This window comes from Trichoplax adhaerens, genomic scaffold, assembly GCF_000150275.1.
Source record: "Trichoplax adhaerens TRIADscaffold_3 genomic scaffold, whole genome shotgun sequence".
Lineage (NCBI taxonomy): Eukaryota > Metazoa > Placozoa > Uniplacotomia > Trichoplacea > Trichoplacidae > Trichoplax > Trichoplax adhaerens.
The window spans coordinates 8,292,424-8,311,864 of NW_002060945.1; the positions used below are offsets into that span (position 1 = coordinate 8,292,424).

A 19,441-nucleotide genomic window follows, 5' to 3' on the forward strand; every position below is an offset into this window, starting at 1 on the left:
GTTATCAATCTACCTCAGTTCTTAAAAATCTCAGCTTGCTAGTTAATGGATCGATCAATTCCCAAATTGTCAAGTAAATAACATCAAATATTACCAAGAAAATGACCATGATGATAAGCTGATAATCTCGAATGACCTGATAAAAACAATACTAATATATTAAGATATACGTAAATGTGTACTACAATTTATCAACCCATATGTTGCGTACATGAAGAATTTATCAACAATAGCTAGAAATTACAATTTTAGTTTTTTTGCCGCTGGTAAAGATTCGGTAAACGCGCCATGTTTTGGTTAGTAGAGATCCAAAAGCGATTGAAAATCCAACGCTTAGTAACCACACACGAACTGCACATATTGCAGGAGGAAACACCCCGCCGGCACTGTTGGAATCGATACCGAATGTTATCGCTGCAATATAACAAATGATACAGCCAAAAAGAAATAGATTGTTGATGGTAGGACTTGACATTTTGATATGTCTAACAAATAATATCAAATTCAAGAATTTTAGTAGGATTGATGCTTATTAAAGCGAAATTATGTCCCGAGTCATAATTAAATATCCATAATTGTTTAAGGGCTTATATCAAATCAGTGAAGATTTTCCATACAAGTGTAGAGATAGATTGCTCAGATAAAACCTTAATTGTTAATATTTTCGATAAAGGTAACAATTATCAATTTTACAGAATCATTTTCAGGTAGATTTTACATTCGCTATAAACATCACTATGGTTGAAAGTTAATAAATTACTACGTTAAATCCAATATTAAAATATTCAGCTCACCTGAGTTTTCTGTGAGTAATATTTATTACAAGAAAAATTGAAGCGCAAATTATAGCTAATACAGCCAGAACAGTCATGGCAAGAAAAGTTGCTCTTGAAATTCCAATAATACTATCCTCGGTTTTTACTTGATCTGCTGGTACACCTCCACCTGCGATATCGCAAAAAAGAAATAGAAATTATGTCGAGAGCAAGTAATCTTAACAGGATAAAATTAATCCATCAATAGAAGTTATGAAACGACCATATTAAATACGCTTATTATCACTAAAAGGAAAATTACTGATTCATGGGCGGTAACACATAACAGATTTCTCGTATTTACTCTAACCAACTTGATGACAGTTTGCCTTACAATCAACGGAACGCAATCTACAACACAAATATCACACTTACTAATCCAATAAATTTCATCTTCTTTGATATTCATTTTCTCTGTGAGACCAAAATGTGTCCCAACTTGGACAATTTTTGACTGATTATTCTTGACTATAGTTCATCATTAAATACAGAATTAGTATTAAAGAAAAGTAAGCTTATACCCTCAATTGAGAGATAAATAAGGAATACTATCAGTATTAACAACTACAGTATCGCTAATTCTTGATAATCATGTAGACTTTCCGATAACAATTGGTAGTTTGTAATCATTTATACTTTGGCATTGGTAAATTCCAACGTCAGTTATTCGAGCTCCGTCAGTGAAACGAACTGGTCCCTATAGAACAACAATATAAAATTACCTTAGTAATTGATATAAAGTATGAAACTGTTGCACATTGAAGTCTACAACGCATACTTACACTAATTCCAATAAAATTTGTGTTTGACATTTCATTAAATAAAATACTTCTTATAAAGCTATTTTTATAATGAAAATCAGATAATGTACTTCCACTTTCTTTAAGAATATTCTCAGTTTTGTTTAAAGCCAATGCCAATGCCCACATTGCATCATAACCATTTATTTGAAAATACTTATAAAGTGAAGGTGGCCGTTGAACATAACTGTAGTAGTGCTCCATGTATTGGGATGAATTCTAATAGCATTTCAAAGTATAACATATAGATACATAAAAACATACAGTAAATATTTTAGTCAATTAGATGTAGTAAGCTACATGAATCTGGAATTTAACATCAAAGAAACAAGCCTTTATTTTATCTATGCCAAATTATATAAAGTTATTAATCAGATAGATTTTTGTTATCACATTCGTGTTATACAGCAATCTATTTTGGCAGCGAAAAATTCGATATAAACTCCTTACAACAGACAACATCTACTTTACGATCCAGCAGACTCGCTGTTGTTAATCAAATTAAGAGCTGATGTAAAAAGGTACAGTAGAATTAGCAGATTTAATGCATATTCCAAGAAGGCATAATAGTTGATATTAACACCTATTCAGAAACGGAATTGTAAGTTTGGATATTAGATTAGCATCAACATGTAAAATGTTTTAGTAATACGTGATTAGTTACGCGTAAATTTCTCACAGAATTGTAACTTATGGAAATTTTACAACAGGATTATTACTTTCTACTAACTATATTGGTTAGTCAGTGATAGCCTCATTGTCAATTAATAATTACTTTTAGTCTATAAATTAGTAATTATAAATTAGCCTTTTTTGACAATATTCAGAACTATTGAGCCTTTAGATATATATTCCTGAGTACCGTTGCAATATTTTCATCTATTTTGTTAATTTTTCCTATTTTCTATTACCAATAGATGAGTGCTAATCATCAAATCTCATTAACTGCCATAATACTGCTCTGTAGACATTATATGGAGTGATAATCATATAGTCTATGAATTGCGTGCATTGTGAAGAAGTTTGATCATAATTTAGCAACAGTTAGCATTACAGGCGCCATTATATACAGAGTAGCATAGAGTCGTTTACGTAGTGATAAAAAATTTTCAAGCATGATTGACTTACCATGCCAGAGATTGTGTTTGGATTAAGGCCCAATTTGATATTATTAAAAGTAAAATAGTTTGTTAAAACTTGTTCAATTTCAGCGATAGAGCAGTTCACATTCCCTTGTCCGAGATTGGATTTCCACCAATCCGTATTATGCCCATATGTAATAAACCAAATATAATGAGGCCCATATAAACCTTGATGATAGGCCTGAAAGCAAGTATCAAAACCATTATGAGAAATTACTATGTAATCACGGGTCATTCACTAACGTAATACGTCGATGCTACCTGTAATTAATCTTTTATTCCTTACTATTTTAGAAATCGAAGAATATGAAAAACTGAACATTTGTTCGGTATAGATGTAGCATATCATTTTTGATATTCAAATTAAAATGCTGCTATGTTATCCCAATAGAATCAGTCAGATAAGCCTACAAATAAATTTATTACAGATTTCGTTTACTGGCTATCAAATACTACAAGACATTCATGAGATAGTTATAGATTTCAAAATATGGCATTGTAATTTTACGATGTAGATCTCGCAATTCACTCAGGTAGCACAAACCGTAAAAATGCCAGTAGCATCGAAATACGCGAATTATCTATGATACTTCACTAAATACTAAAGCCTTTGATAATTTTTAGGACACTAATAAGACCCGCTTATTTATTTACAATCGCTAAAAATAGCCATAACTTATTCCACAATCTATGCAATACGCCAACAGTAAGCCGCGATGTAAATTAGTTAGAAATCCAAAGTCTATAATTAGCCCTACTACTGTACCATATCATTAAAATTTAATTATTATATTTTTTATCTCAAATTTGAATAATTGCATTATTGATCCTACCTGACAAATAACTCTAATAGAGTTTTCTGTACTAGCGAAAAGCAAAATAATTCTTGCACCTTTTTCCTACAAAAATTAATCATCGTCACCATTATAACACAATAAAATTGCAACAATAAGTATAGGATTGAACTAATATCAAATGATGAGACAATATTCATATTAAACTTCTAAATGTCTACAATAAAATCGTGCATTACCGCCAGTTCTATCGTTATACTGTATTTTATATTTCGTCTTACTATAGTAGACTGATCAAAATGCATATTTTAGTCTTAGAAGAGTTACTTTACTGTGTAAAGCCACTAATCAAATACTTATAGTAATTGTCTTTTTAATTATCAAATTTTGAAACTACTGGTAGAATTCATCAAACGTAAATATCATACGTTATAAGTGATTGTAAAAAACTTATTTATTGGCGAGAAAGTGGTTATAAATATCATTAATTTCATTTTATTAATCTCATTTCCGTACCTTAATACTTTTAACCTGAGCGACAGGATCTGTTACAAATGCTTCAGAAGTAACCAATGTGATATTTTGAGCAATGGCATCTGCAATAAAGTTTTTGGCAGACTAGATATTATAATAAGAAATAAGATAGGTCAGCAATTCATTGATTATAGGCGTAAACTTACACATATCCATTTTTAATAGGTACTGTAGCACAATGACAAATACAAGCTTAATAATTTAAATATCCCGATGATAGATCTAATAGAATAGTATACAGTAGAAAAAATATTTTGATATTTACATCCTACCAATTTTTATGTTCAATGTTTGGGTACAATAATCCTATTTTATGGCAGCATCTACTGTGATGTAAAACTAATAAATAGCTTTCTAGTACCTTATGCTACTGTGCTGGAGGGTTCAATATCTCAGAGGATTGATATTTAGTCGCCATTTACAATTATTACACCAAAGGGTTTATAAAAGTTATGCTTTATTGTAGGTTAGTAATGTGAAGTACAGTGAGGTAGTTACGGTAGATCAGCGTGCAAGCTGTCGTGAGTAACGAGTAGAAGTATTAGACTGTGAGAGACTAACTAGAAGACTAACTGAGAAGCTAACGAACTCTGAGGTAGAAATCGCCGATATTTATAGTTTTAAAGATAGAGCACATGCAGAGAATAAGATTGTGGAATTAGATACAACATATACCATAACAGGTTACAAAATAGCAGATGATTGTAGAAAACAGCGAGTACCTTAATAACTAAATACAGTAGTCTATATATGAATGTAGAGTAAGCGGACGGTAGATCTGTCTAAATATAAGAGCAATACAACATGTCTATATTTAAGGGTAGAATATAGTTACAGTATATTCTAAATACACTACGGCTACATTGCGCAATTTATCTATCTGATAGCAAGCAGCAGATATGATCACGAAGGTATTCGGAACACTTGATATACTAATATGCCCTGTCTTAAAATCTATTAATAGCTAACTTCTAAGCCATTAGTATATTAACAGTAATTTAATACCGGTAACGTATCCATGATACTTGCGCTTATTTAATGCATTATATTTCAATATACAGTATTTAAGATATCTGTTAGTAATAATTCAAGCCAAAAAATCATTTTTGTACTCATTTATGGTATTATACAGAAGAAAATTACATTTGTCACAAATCATTAATTCGAACAGTTATTATAACAAATTCTGTCTTCATTCATTAATTGCAGTATGAATAATACTTTGAAATTTAATTCATGTAAGACACCTACCGTTTCGTCAGTTTCTTCAATGTAATGGATGGTAGCAACACGGGTCCAGTTGTAGCGTTTTAAAAGGGCAACTCTAATTTGGTTCAGGGTAATATCCGTAGTTTCCGTTGTGAAAAAGTGAGGATATGTGGCTCTGTTTATTAGAGCAGCTGATGAAACTCCACTAGCTATCTATTAAAGCAGATTAAGTAGATCATACAATTAATTATAAGAGTTTCAGATATCCTATAATCCAGTTAAAATATCGTACTACCTCCGCTTTCAATAGTAATTCAACTAAGATTACAACGTGCTACCTCGCATTGGTCTACAGTACATATTCATTTAAGTGCAATAATAATACCTCCTTTTTGAACTTAAGCTTAGTAGCACTATTCCAAACTAAAAGTATTCAGTGACAGCTGTTAGCCGTTGAATGAATAATGTAGCGATATAGTAATACAAACCGAAATGTACTAAAATTATGAAATATCAATTTTACCGTTATCAAATTCCAATATTTAGCGATCGATGCAACAGGTTTCGCACAAATGCTAGTCAATGGACCGAAGGTGGCAATTTTAATAGGTCCAGTTGTGACAGCGTCGAAGAAGGATTTGGTTGTCACCCAAGTTTTATACTGAAAAGAAATTGATTACTGAGAACATATTTTTATATATAAAAGCATGACAGACCAGTAAAATAGATAGACGTCTATGTCCTAGCGAACTGTATAAACGTGGAATGCCGTCATAAATTGCAAGAGAAAGATTTCTTCTAAACAACATACTCAAATACCATTATTAACAATTTAAAAATTGATTAAATGTATTGCTAAGAAAATTAAAATATTAATCTTAACTTAACTCAGGGATCTCAGAACCTAAGTTATGCTAACTGATCAGTTATATCTTAAGAAGTTCTATTCCTTAATCAGAATTTGCATCAACTGTGTTACAACCGCATACATCAAGCTGCTATGGAGATCGCTATAATTTTGTTTGCGCCATATTCGAATATAAATTTTATATATCAAGGACTACTGCAATCCCGTAAATATAAGTACATATGAAAAGGCTCGTACATATATAAAGTTTATTTTATTCTAGCAGCCTTTAGTTATATCATCCATTATCATTTATCCAGCAGCTGAACAAACGAATATAACATGTAACACATTTAAATATATTGATTTAAAAATTATAATATATCTTAGTGATGATAGTTAACTCAATGCATAAAACTCATTAACTAATTAAGTTATTAAAGTATGTTCCATAAAAGCGATTCTTCATAAAGGACTTGAGTAGCCGATTAGGTGATCAGAACCAAACAGTGGAAATTGAGCTAAAAAGCTAACAGTTAACCAGCATAGTATGCGCGTTGATAAAAAAGGTGTCTGTAGGATAAAAGGTAACGTAGAACTGATTATATCAGTACAGAGACTAATACTTGAAGAGTAGATCTACAGTATTCCCTATGCAGTGGATTGCAACACATGAGGAAGAGAACATCTACTATCTTTAATTTAGAACTACTGACTATACTATTGAAATCTGATATCATTTTCGAGGAAGGCATTCTTTCATCTACTGAATACAGTAGCGCATATAGTAACTACACTCACTACCCTTGTTATAAAACCTAAATAAACAGTAAATGTTTAGAAAAGATCCATGTATTCATCGTCAAAGGGTTACAGTGACACAGTGGAGGCTAATACCTAATCTAGTCATATAAAAACAAATTATGGTACGGAAGTTTTAAATTCATAATCACCTGTCTTTCAAATGGTAAAACATATAACTAATATGTTCATCATTGAAAGATTACCGAGATATGTATGAAGGTAATGCCTAAGCTTGTAATAAAGCAATAAATAGTCATACTAGTAAAGACTGAAAATTATAAGCACCTGTCTTCCGGACGGTAAAATATGTAACTAATGTGGTCCGCGATATATAAGAGGGTAATGCTAAATCTAGTTATAATGGAATAAATTGTCACACTAAAGTCTGATAATTATGAGCACCAACCTTTCGAACAGTAAAGCATACAACTATATACTTATTGAAACTACATTATACGACTGTGATGTACCGAAATGAATATTCGCGAATTTCAGTTTATACTATGAAATTGATCGCTGTTAGAGAGGAACAAGTCCTTCCACATTAGTGGACTTCCTGAATAATGCAGTGATACTGAATTTAAATTTATTCTGCTCAATAAGGACGTTGATTTACTTCTAGAAATCCTTAAATTGAGAAACAAACCAAAGGGCACAGCCCATCAGCCTACATGTATATGTATAAAATGAAGTGGAATCTAGAGCACTGAAATCGAATTAGCCTGCGGATACTGCGTTAAGTATATTTAGTAAAGATATTTAACTTCCCATTTCCATAAAAGCATGAAATGAAAAGGTGAAATTATTGTTATGTTCTCTTCATTGGTGCATCAGATCTTATCTCGATAGAAACCTGTACACGGATAAGCCATGAATTAACCATAACACAAAAATTTAGACTTGCAGGCGATAACAATTATTATATGATCGATTATAATTATGTCATACGAAAACAAAAAAAACTCAATTATTTATCATTCTGCTGGAGATGCTTTACTCATCCTAAAATAATTCAATTTACTCCTACGGTTTTTTGAATAGATTACTGTAATAAAAAGTAAGAAAAATTATAAACTGCTTTTCCATTTATTCTGGAATCAAATGATTATTGGTAAAACTTTTGATTTCAATGCCCGAAAGCATTAAGCATAATTAATAATGAAAATGTCATTTACGCCTTTATACAATACCAACTTAAAATCTTATTGACGTTGAATTTATTTGACTACTGGGCTTACGGCGCCTAGATAGATTCCCTTACCATAAAGCGAATCGATACTGAAATTAACTAAGTATTATTTCTCTATTCGTAATTAAAAGATGAATCAAGTTTTACCAAATTTGCCGCACAAAAATGCTTAAAGATATGCTCTATATTGAATGATTGAAATTACTATTTTCATTCTTGGACTCCCACATGATAGTTATCATGTTGGTCAATTCATATTAAAAACCAGAGTAGACGATACTTTAATGCCTATTCTCCCCCACATTCTAGAACTTGTGAATTATTTCTAATCTATCACAATTGCGTCTTCTAGAAATTATCGGTAAATTGTGTCCATTGCTAGACCTTCACAGGTTAATAAGGCAAAAGATAATCTTAAATTGTTTACAAATCCATTTTCTAGACACCCAGTATTTAACGGATATACTCAGTTAAAGCGATATTAATAGAATGCATTTAATATAATTGCCATGATGCAATTTCAAAGCCCGACGGCTATAATAAAGATAGCTCTATGATACATTGCATCATTTCAAAGCTAATCTTGATAAATTTGAATTAATGCAACAACATAAATACTGGTATGAGAAAACATTAGCTTAGGTCCCTCTCTTAATTATTTCCTCGCTCCATTAGAACACAGGATACTAAATGATTTTGCTAATACCGAATACTTAAACGGTGACCTATTTTTTAACAATAATACCTACCTCCGTATCCCATACATCCATGGAAAGTTTATATTCAGGCAAAATATCGGATCTATTATTGATATCTAGGATAGCCAGTCTACCAGCATCCAATGTCATTTTTCCAAGAAATGTAATGTACGTGTTACTTAATGGTAGAAAGCCCGCAATTGTTAGAGTTTTATTCTTGGCTGCAACAGTCAAGGAGAAGCTTGATGTGAAGAGTATTATTATACTGCACCATAAAACCTTCATAGTGGCAATCCCGAGTTATATAAATTTAGATTCCCAAAGTGATGATCGTTGATTAGAATTAAAAGTAGGTTACGAAGATACAATCGCTCGCTTTAACTTGTCCGTAATATTCCTACGCAAATCCCCAACGTCTACTACAAGTTGAACTAATATTACAGTAATAACGGAATTCGATTGCAATTGTACTGTCACAAATATGCATTAATGCCTACAATAATAGCTTAAAATTTGAAGGCTGCTTGATTCCTTATTGTACAGTGCTAAAATAAAGGGTTTATCCATTCGAAATAAAGCAGTATATTGTTGTATTCCAGTAATCTATATTTATCGATATAATACGTAATAATTATAAAGAACGCGAATCTTTACAATATCACAATAGTTTTTTTCGGCTACAAGTATATTCAGCTATTCATAAGGAAAAGCTGGTTATTATCTACCGCGGTTACAATCAATCATATAGCTTAATTTAGCAGGTAATTTTGCTGGCTTTGTACTTAAACACAATATCCTAAACAAAATCAAAAATTGATATCCATAAATTAATCATAAAATGGAATAATATTACCTGCAAGGCTTACTTTATTGTTTTATTTTTACATTATAGAAAACTATATCTTGTGGCGAACGAAAGTATAAATTAGTTATGTTAAGCTTACATCATTATTAAAAAAATTTAGAGTCTATGTGATAATAGATTGATGTCAATCTGTCTTCTTAATACAGGATTTCATGAGGCAAAGGAATCGAATAATCTAAAAGGACGCGCTGAATTCGTTAGGTATATCCGCATAAAAATTGGAAAGATTTCTCTCAAATATCTAAACACAATTTATTGTGTTAAAGAGCAATAAAATAGTGAAAATAATATTTTCGCAAGTTTTCAGGTTGTAGACGAGAGACTTGAAAATTTACTCTCTCGCCTTGGAAGTCAGTCCAATTATTAGTTTCAAATTGCAACAGCTTTAGCCAAAAAATTTGCTATCTTTTGGTCTAAAAGTACTTGTCGAATTTAATATTTACTATATTATGCAAGAAAAATTTAATCAGCTTTTCAAATTTCTTGTCTCAGAATTAGCTAATATTTGGTTGTATGATAATAATTCGTGTAATCAACTCTTAAGAGAGAATCAATTCCAGCAGGATAGGCATCACAGAAGAAGTAAAACAAATGAATTTACTTCGTATTATTACAGAAACAACAAAATAAAAATGATCCAATAGATAGCAAAGCTGCCGAACTGTCAATAAGTTTTGATGGTGATGTCAATGCTGATCAATAAGTCAATAATAAATAGGAATGGATAATAGATTTAGTCAAAAGAATTTTTACATAACTGAATCTTGAATATTACAATAAGCACATAAACAGAATATATTAAGGATCAAGTATTCAATTTGCTATTTATATGAAAGTAGATTACGGCTGAGGGCAAGCTAATGGATTATAGAAATTTATCGCCATTACCTCTTATAATACGATTGTACAAAAATCGCACTTTCATTATAACCTACAGTAGATTAATTCTATGTTATTCTTGCACAAACATAATCTTTCAACAACGAGTGACTCTCAAATTTATTGTCGATAAGCAGGCTGCAACTGCCAATTATAAATGCATTGAGAGCCTGTATCAAATGATATTCAGAGGTAATTTCCTGTCGGATATTAATGAAATAATACAATAATTTGGCTATCATATATTATTAATGCACCTAGAGTTATTGATCATTAATTACGAAAACATATATAGAACCTTTTGAAACCTCTTCACTTTATTGTATCTAAACATCTCGAGGAGATCATGTAACACCTATCTAGATCTCTATTTAATATTCTTCGCCATTCCATCACCAAGATATCATAGTTTTACATAAATAGCTCTTAACATGGATGCGAATTAGAGGCCTATGTAATTGCCTAAGAAAAATGCCTAGGATCCCTGATAATCCTGATTGTTATGCCACAAAACTGTTTCATTTTTAATAAGTACCTAGTTGCTGTAAAATTATTAACCTTTAGCTTTAAAACACTCGCTTATTATCAGTATTATTGCTTAAACATTAACAACGAATGGGTGTATATATCTTTTTAGACACTTATTAGAATTATGAATAGGAATAATACTAATAATCAACAGACACAAACGGTAGAGTGGACTGTTAACTAAGTTTTCTTTAATATACTTATAATTCACGAAATAATTTATGTACTGACGGTATTTAATTACCAGCCCATTTCTCTGAATTGCATTAAGAATTAAATCCTTTAATCATTTAAAATGTAAACAGCTTTTTAAATCTATTATTATCTAAATACAAAAATACGGACGGCCCAGATAGCTATAATTTCCTTAATATTCGTACCCGCTATAGCCTAAAATCATTGCCATCCCTGTAGTATCTTCAAAACTAACTCTTTACCTATGCCTTTGCCACGCATTCGATTATTACCAATTTCTCAAGTACTACGCTAAAATGGATACAAATCATCATCGGGCCAATACTAGATCTTCCAAGACTATTTCATCGCATTGTAAGACAATAAAATAATAATTTAATAAATTGATTGATCCATAATCAAACATTTACCGTATTCTATCCAATAATCTGCTATTATAATTTTTTAGCGATAGTCTACTAACTTACAACAGTCCATTTCACGTATTATATAGATGCAATAGCTAAATTAATTTTTGAATCCATTAGAGTAGATTGAGCTAGGCTAAGCCATATGATAATGGCCAAGCCAACATTTCAGATATTATTATTCCTTCAAGCTCAACATATGTTAATATCCATACATTTTTTATTGTTAAAATCAGGTAAATAAAAATAAGAATGAAGACGATGAGCCTAGTAGGCTACGCATACATTATCAAGTGATATTTACTAATCAATACTCGTATTGAGAACATTACTTAAAATAGAAAATAATTGACGTATGAGATAAGTTTCAACATCAATACAATCAAAATATCCTTTACGATACCTTAATCTTATTGATATTTAAAATTCATCCTAAAGAATCAATTTAGCTACTCAGTTACAACAATAATGAATTATACGAATAACTTACGGCTGGATAAGAAGATTAATGAGCATTTATTATATCGTAATTATCTAAAATATAATATTCCGTGTATCGTTAATAGATAATATTTTCCATTATAAAATAGCTTCAGGGTATTGATTTAAGGACTATTATGCTTTTAGTTTCAGTAAACCGGAATAAAATGATTTTATTTTCTGAAATGGCTAAAACTAGCTATCTTTGCTGCAATATGCTAATTATTTTCCTGAAATAGGAGTTTTAATATTGCCCTAGCACCTACAAAGAACGTTTCGTTTTGCAATAGTGTAGTAAGAATCCAGCAAAATGCGATTCTAAAATATCATAAACTTGATAAGAATATATCTTACACGAACCTAATGCCATTATTTCTGCAAATATTAGGCTGACTTATAATATTAATGTGGTAACATTTTATTAATCATATTAGATGATGTTCTTAATCACAAAGATAGAATTTATGGCTTAAATGAGCTATTGACTCTAGACTTAAAGCCTAGAGGTACGACTACTTCATTTTCTTTATAATTGTAAAGATTGCACTCTGAATTTTATTACGAATGATCTTTTGTTGAAAAAAGAATTAGAAATATTCATAAAATTAGGAAACTGCTGATATTCATTACATATTTCTGAAGTCAAATGCTCATTAGACCATTATTCTATTTCTAGTCTTCATTCTTGTTCAACATCTATACCTATTTCAGCTTTAACCTAGCCAAAGCCTTAGACATTTCAGCTATAAAATTACTCCTTATTACAACAAAATCAGATTTAAACAGCCATTATCGTTTGTCATAGCAGCTAATTAAGCTAGTTCAATAAATAACTTTATATATAATCGCACGAATTTATCCTTGATGAGATACAGTCAAGAAAACTAAGGGAGAAAAAGACCGCAAATGTAACTCTCATTGATCGTCAAGTATTCTAATGAATATTGTACCTTGCGGACTTTAATAATGAGAAATGTACTAATAAAATATTTTATTGATATTGGAATGTGACTAAAAATTTGTTACTAGTGTAAAATATCGAGAAACTGAACGTGAACCATCTAGATATTCATAATTAGAACCGTAGTTCAATATTTTATACAAAAAAATAACACAGCCGTAATAGAAAGTGTACACTTTTGTATACTCGTACTAATTTATTTTACTCGTAAAATGTCCTATCTTAATCTCACAGCCAGAAATTGCGATACTTACTCTAACCAAAGTATAGCAGTACCCGTTATTTTACTCGTAAAATGTACTATTCTGATTTCATAGCCATAAATTAGATACTTACTCTCAACGAAGTAAAACGGTAACAGTAACTTAATACTATGATTAAAGAATTACTGTGGATTGACAACTAGTCATTTTATAAAAAACTTACCGTCTGTTACGGTGTTGCCTTACCATTAGAACAGTTTAATAAGTACAGTAGTAGCTAGTGCTGGGTAAGGTAAGTAATGCCTTAACGTGGATGTTGTTTGTGATAGTTCATTAAATATCTGATATTGATTGTTATTGTGTGATAGATGGCAGTAAGATGATTCAAGTTCTAGTTGATGATAGTTGAATTAGACAACCTACGAGCTTAGATTAAGAATAAGTATGAGTAAGAGATTCAAAATATTTACTGATAGAAAAGCCATGCAAGGAACATCTCAGTTTGAGATGTTTCTCCTAGTAAGGCATAATTATAATACTATTGTTGTTTACAAATTAGACGGTTCCTATATAAACGGTAACATTGGAGTTGAGTGGTGTAGTAAAAGTTGTAGATGTATCTTTGCTAATAAAAGTCTAATCTTTACAGTATTTTGCTGTGTGTGTTTAACGTTAAGTAAAAGGGCGTTTAAGTCAGTAGCTACTTAAAAACTTTTACTGTATGTTACCTTGTAGCAGAAGTGAAATTGTGACACCATTATACCTAAATTGACGTCAGGTAATGTGAAAAATTTATTTCAGTCGTTTAATTGATATCAAGAAACATCCTAAATACATATTAAAAGTATTTTTAGAAGCGAAATTAGTTTCCTTTATTATAATCGAATAAAACGTAATAGACAAATCTGATACCATAAAATTACCAAGTAACGCTTGGCCATTACCGACATTGGCCAAGCGTTACCTGGCCAATAAATTTCTGTTTTTTAACAGTATTAGATTAATACGTTTACTATAGGATGTAAGCTTATGCTATATTATTTTGTATGGAATTGATTGCTTGTAAAAATAATCTAAGTCCGTTTATCCGGTTTATCTTAGCCGTTTTCGACTGATTATATGAGGTGAAAATTGAATTCACTCTCACGGATAGACGGAATAATAAACGTAGTTTTAAAATTACTCTCTCGGTTGTGACGATTTATTGCATATCATAAGGATTTGCTTAACTTAAATAACTCAGATTAAGAGTTAGAGGTCGCGAACCTATAGTAATGGTAAAAGACTATTACTCGGTCATAACAATGTTATTTAAATCTGTGTTTCTAAACAAGATGATTGTAACTGTATGTAGTAGAGCTGAACAGTTACGATGAATATTATTTACTACATGAATCACAATTCAAATTCTGTAAATATAACGCTAAACTAATAGCTAGTATCAAAACAGGATATCGAATGTGCTTATAGAATTTAGTGATATTTTCTTACTAAAACCTTCGAGCTTAAATATGTTATTAACAAAGTGTTAGGTAAAGCTATTCTTACTTTCGCTTTCTTTTCATTATATTAAGCGAAAGGAAAACAATTGCCAAAATTATTGCCGCGATTGCCAGTACATTTACAGTGATAAAGACATGCTGGGAAACACCAATAATTCTGACTTCAACTGAAACCGTATCAGCGGGTACAGCTCCACCTAGAATTATCATTAATAATGAATTATTATTAAGTACATACAAATCACGGAAATCTGTAATCTGGAGGTAAGAAGTGCTAATTGCAGAAATATGAAAAATACGGCGATTATTAAACTATCTAACTGTCTCCATAACGAGAAAATGATATTTCTTAAGGATAAATCTCGTAAACTAACATTACTGATTGTTAGTGTAATGGGTAGTCCTCAAAGGTAATGTTGACTTTCTTAATCTAACATATTAGCATTTAGTATTTATCGTCCAAGCTAAAAAAGTAAGACTGTGCAGGACATACCTATCCAATAGATTTTATTCTCATAAATCTGTAGTTCATTTGTTATACCATAATGTAGACTAATAGGAATAACGTTCGATTCGTTTCCAATAACTATTAGTGTAGCCAATATTGAATAATTAAACATTGCTTAAGCCTATTTACGCATATTAGCTGAATTCGTATCATTTAGTTAAAGCTTAATATATTAGTAAATCAGCCAATTTAGAAAGAATTTTTAGTAAAGATTAAGTTATCAAGGTACAGTATGAATAAATCGTAAAGATATTTGTATTTCAGTTTTTATTCCGAATAATTAAACAGGGTCTTTCTGACTATACGTAGTAGTAACAGTGGAGTGAACGCAACTATTACATAAGGATTATTTTCAATCAAGAAAAAGAATTGTATTACTAAATGTGATGCTAATACATCTCATCAAAAGACAGTAACTTATTCAAGTATAGAATCGCAAATTTCTTCCATCAAACATAACATAGAAAGATTAATCAATCTCTCTCCTTAATGTACTCTGTGCTTACTCTGATTTTGATAGATATAGACATCACTTATATCTCATCAAATAAAATACTTCTTATCATGGTATTACTATTGTTGTATATATAGTTCGTAATAGATTAAATACGATATCTTAACCATAAAGGCATAAATAAAGGAAACACTATATATGTACCTATATGATGATTGTATGGTAGTACTTGTAATACAGTAGGTGATAACATTGTAAAAGGCGGACTGATAAGTTACTAATTGTAGTGCGAAGTATAAACTGTAATCGTATCGAGGTGTAACCTCGTGTAGCTATAAATACCGATCAACTAATAATAAAATGCGGTTATCAATCTTACTCACGGAGTGAACTTATTATTGAAGAACAGAACAACTATAATTAAAATCAGATAAGGACCTTCCATTTTTTTTCAGTATATTTTCAGTTCTATTTAGTGCTAGTGCTAGCGCCCACACTGCGTCATAGCCATTAGTTTGGAAATACTTGAAAGGCGAGTTAAGAGGATTTACTACGAAATTATTATAATGTTCAATATATTGCGATGAGTTCTAGTTAGAATACAAGTAACATACGATATATTTTAATGTTAGTAAATTATTCGTTAATTTACCCTTCTTTCATATATAAATATCTATTAATTTATTTCAAACACAGGAACTATAAACAAAATGTCATTTATAATTCATGAATAAGGAGATAGAAACTTCACAGTCTACTATCAACTCTATCACGAAGAATAAAATTGTAATCAAAGATCTTAATAAAATTCATTATTGTGTATTTTCTATAATATATCTGCAGTAATTTATGATAGCCGAGTTAAAGCTAAAACAATCTCACTCACAGACAAGACAGATCATCTTACGAAAACAGAAATAACTTTGCTAGTGTAGAAAGTTCCTATTAGTAAAATGATATACGATAGCTATGTATCAATATCTGATAGTCTGAGACAACGCTTACCATCCCTGAGACTGTCGTTTCATCAGAACCAAGCTCGACATTATTAAAGGTAAAATAGGATGACATTGCTAATTCCAATTGCTCTGACGTGCAGTTAACATTAGCATCTGTACGAAATGCTCTCCACTAATTCTTGATATATCCATAGGTTATAAACCAAACGTAATGCGACCCATACATTTTTTGATGATAAACCTAACAAAGATTAATTACAAAATACGGAAATCGGCTTTATACACGTAAGATTAAATTTCTATAAATGTAATTAATAGTCGTTGCAGTGACTAATTGGTGACAATGATGTAAAATAAGTCAACTTTACGTCTTCTTATTAAGTAACCTTTAATTATTCATATTAAAACTATTAAAAATTTACAACGTTAAAATGGTTCAATTCGGCACTACTTCGCAAAACAATCTGATGGTAGGAATCAGATCGGCAAATAACAAAATAATCTTAGCACCTTTCTCCTATAGAAAAGATATCAGTTAAAATTTGATTCTTATGAGTAAGCATTGAAAACTACGCTTAAAATTAGTCAATATAATTAAGTACAGAAGACTGGGATAAACACATAGTCTTGCTTCGTACTTAGAATTTAAAAATTATAATTATTGAAGTAATTCTAAAATTCAATGTTTTGTTAGATAAAATGATACTATAACGTGGACAATAACCATTATTCGATCTTTTTCCTAGAGTAACATCTCAATGATAACATAATTTACTACCTTAACTATAGAAACTTAAATGAATACTATGAAGCTGATTATTTGTGCTAATTATAATAAATAACTTCAACTTATTACCTTAATGCTTTTGAGTTGTTCTACTGGAGAAGTAAAAAAAGCTTCTGTAGTGATCAAAGTGAAATTTAGTTTGTCTGCATCTCTGATAAAATTTTTAGCGGCCTACAGTTTCAAATTTTCAATGATTTTACAGCATTAGACGTCTTACAAATGATTAGATCTGTTCTATTTCGATAGAATCAAAATGTAAAATTTTATGACTTAGTTTACAATGTGATAAAATATCATATGTATCGAATGTAGGAGTAGACTTATCATATCAAGAGATAAAATAGTAATAAAACTTTTATTCAGCGAAGTTAAAGAAAAGCTGAAAAATACAAAGTCAATATTTATTGGCCAATATTAGCACATAATTTAACTTGGCAATTGATTAACTGAAAGTTTAAGGGTTGCTATCAGTTGTTTTCACCATTCTATGTCTTTATTTAGAATTTTATCTAGCAGGTACTCTAGACTTATAAATAGATGCAAGTATCTATTTAAGATAAGGGACCTAGTTACGCTACGCCACAAAGTAATACAAATAATATAAATTGTAATCTCTAAGCAGGCTAGAATTACAGTGCATATGTTATTTTTACGATTATTTTGTCTTATTTAGAATTTTAGCAAACAGCTACTCTAGACTACTGTATAGATGCGAGTATCTATTTAGGGTAGGTAACCTAGGTATACTACTCTATAAAGTAATACAAATAAAGTAAACTTTAACTTTTGAATAGTCTAGAATTGTATCTAGAATTGTATCTAGAATCGCAACACTGTGTAGATAATCAATAATAAACTCTACATTATTATAAACTTGGAATCTGTAGCTCTGAGATATGGTGGATCGTAGCAATCCGAGTCCAATTAAATCGTCGCAGCATGGCTATTCGAATAGGATTAAGAGTTACGTCGGTTGTNTCAGTCGTAAAGAAATAAGGATAGATATCTCTGTTAATTAGAGCAGCAGAGCTCACTCCGCTGGTTACCTAGCATGAATTAATAGGTTTTACAGTAAATGACTTGCGTTTATTTCGTTAATTTTCTCTAAAATTGATTATTATCTGTTTTCTTTCATGACATATGCATATTAGGGTAGAATATCTCTATCTTTAATATCTTATTTAGACTAGATAAGAATTACAAGACTCTTATGTATTTTTTATATCGTACATTTAATGTTTGTAGATGGAGAGAAGAATAAACAGCAATAATGTGATAAGATAATTTGGAGCAATTCTAGACAGTCTTAATAACAATTGTCATGATTCTACACTTAATACAGTCTAAGTATATTATTATCTTTACCGTGACTAGATTCCAATATTTAGTCAATGAAGCTACCGGTCTAGAGCCAACCGTAGTCAGTGGTCCAAAAGTAGCAATTTTAATGGGCGGATTATTGATAGCATCTATGAAACTTTTAGTTGCAACCCAAGATTTATACTAGAAGCAAGAAATAATACAAATTAGTTTATAGAATATAGGCGTTATACCATTAGAGATTTCATATAGAGTAATATAACATTAGTCCGATAGGAATTATAACTTATCAAGTAACGACATATTTGATACGGATCATTATTTCTATCGTAATCTCACATCATTTCGATTTTTATAGTCATCTAATGTTTACGCGTATACAAGTAATACTTAGAAATTTTATGCAAGAAAAGTTATAAGTGCACACCCAGTTATTATATTTTCATTAGTTACTATTTATCACTACTGGTAGTTAGTTATTAACAATTTACTTCCATGGTATTATATATAGTAATCGTTATACCATGTGATATTACAATTTATCATTAATCCAACCTCCTT

At 30.5% G+C, this 19,441-nt stretch overlaps 2 protein-coding genes across 2 annotated transcripts in view; both read right to left on the reverse strand.

Annotated features, from left to right (window-relative positions):
* The window catches only part of TRIADDRAFT_54955 (uncharacterized protein), a gene marked incomplete at both ends in the record, with an annotated part of 10,648 nt that extends 1,666 nt beyond the window's left edge, over positions 1-8,982 (reverse strand). The window contains 12 exons of the mRNA XM_002111181.1: positions 14-136; positions 353-485; positions 795-945; positions 1,191-1,283; positions 1,452-1,512; positions 1,598-1,834; positions 2,744-2,938; positions 3,591-3,656; positions 4,068-4,169; positions 5,337-5,507; positions 5,818-5,955; positions 8,884-8,982. Coding sequence (XP_002111217.1) covers positions 14-136; positions 353-485; positions 795-945; positions 1,191-1,283; positions 1,452-1,512; positions 1,598-1,834; positions 2,744-2,938; positions 3,591-3,656; positions 4,068-4,169; positions 5,337-5,507; positions 5,818-5,955; positions 8,884-8,982 — 1,569 coding nt within the window. The remainder of the gene's footprint in view (positions 1-13; positions 137-352; positions 486-794; positions 946-1,190; positions 1,284-1,451; positions 1,513-1,597; positions 1,835-2,743; positions 2,939-3,590; positions 3,657-4,067; positions 4,170-5,336; positions 5,508-5,817; positions 5,956-8,883) is intronic.
* A 5,173-nt stretch (positions 8,983-14,155) lies between these two features.
* The window catches only part of TRIADDRAFT_54956 (uncharacterized protein), a gene marked incomplete at both ends in the record, with an annotated part of 8,052 nt that continues 2,766 nt past the window's right edge, over positions 14,156-19,441 (reverse strand). The window contains 6 exons of the mRNA XM_002111182.1: positions 14,156-14,177; positions 14,899-15,049; positions 15,346-15,373; positions 16,820-16,945; positions 17,630-17,731; positions 18,926-19,063. Coding sequence (XP_002111218.1) covers positions 14,156-14,177; positions 14,899-15,049; positions 15,346-15,373; positions 16,820-16,945; positions 17,630-17,731; positions 18,926-19,063 — 567 coding nt within the window. The remainder of the gene's footprint in view (positions 14,178-14,898; positions 15,050-15,345; positions 15,374-16,819; positions 16,946-17,629; positions 17,732-18,925; positions 19,064-19,441) is intronic.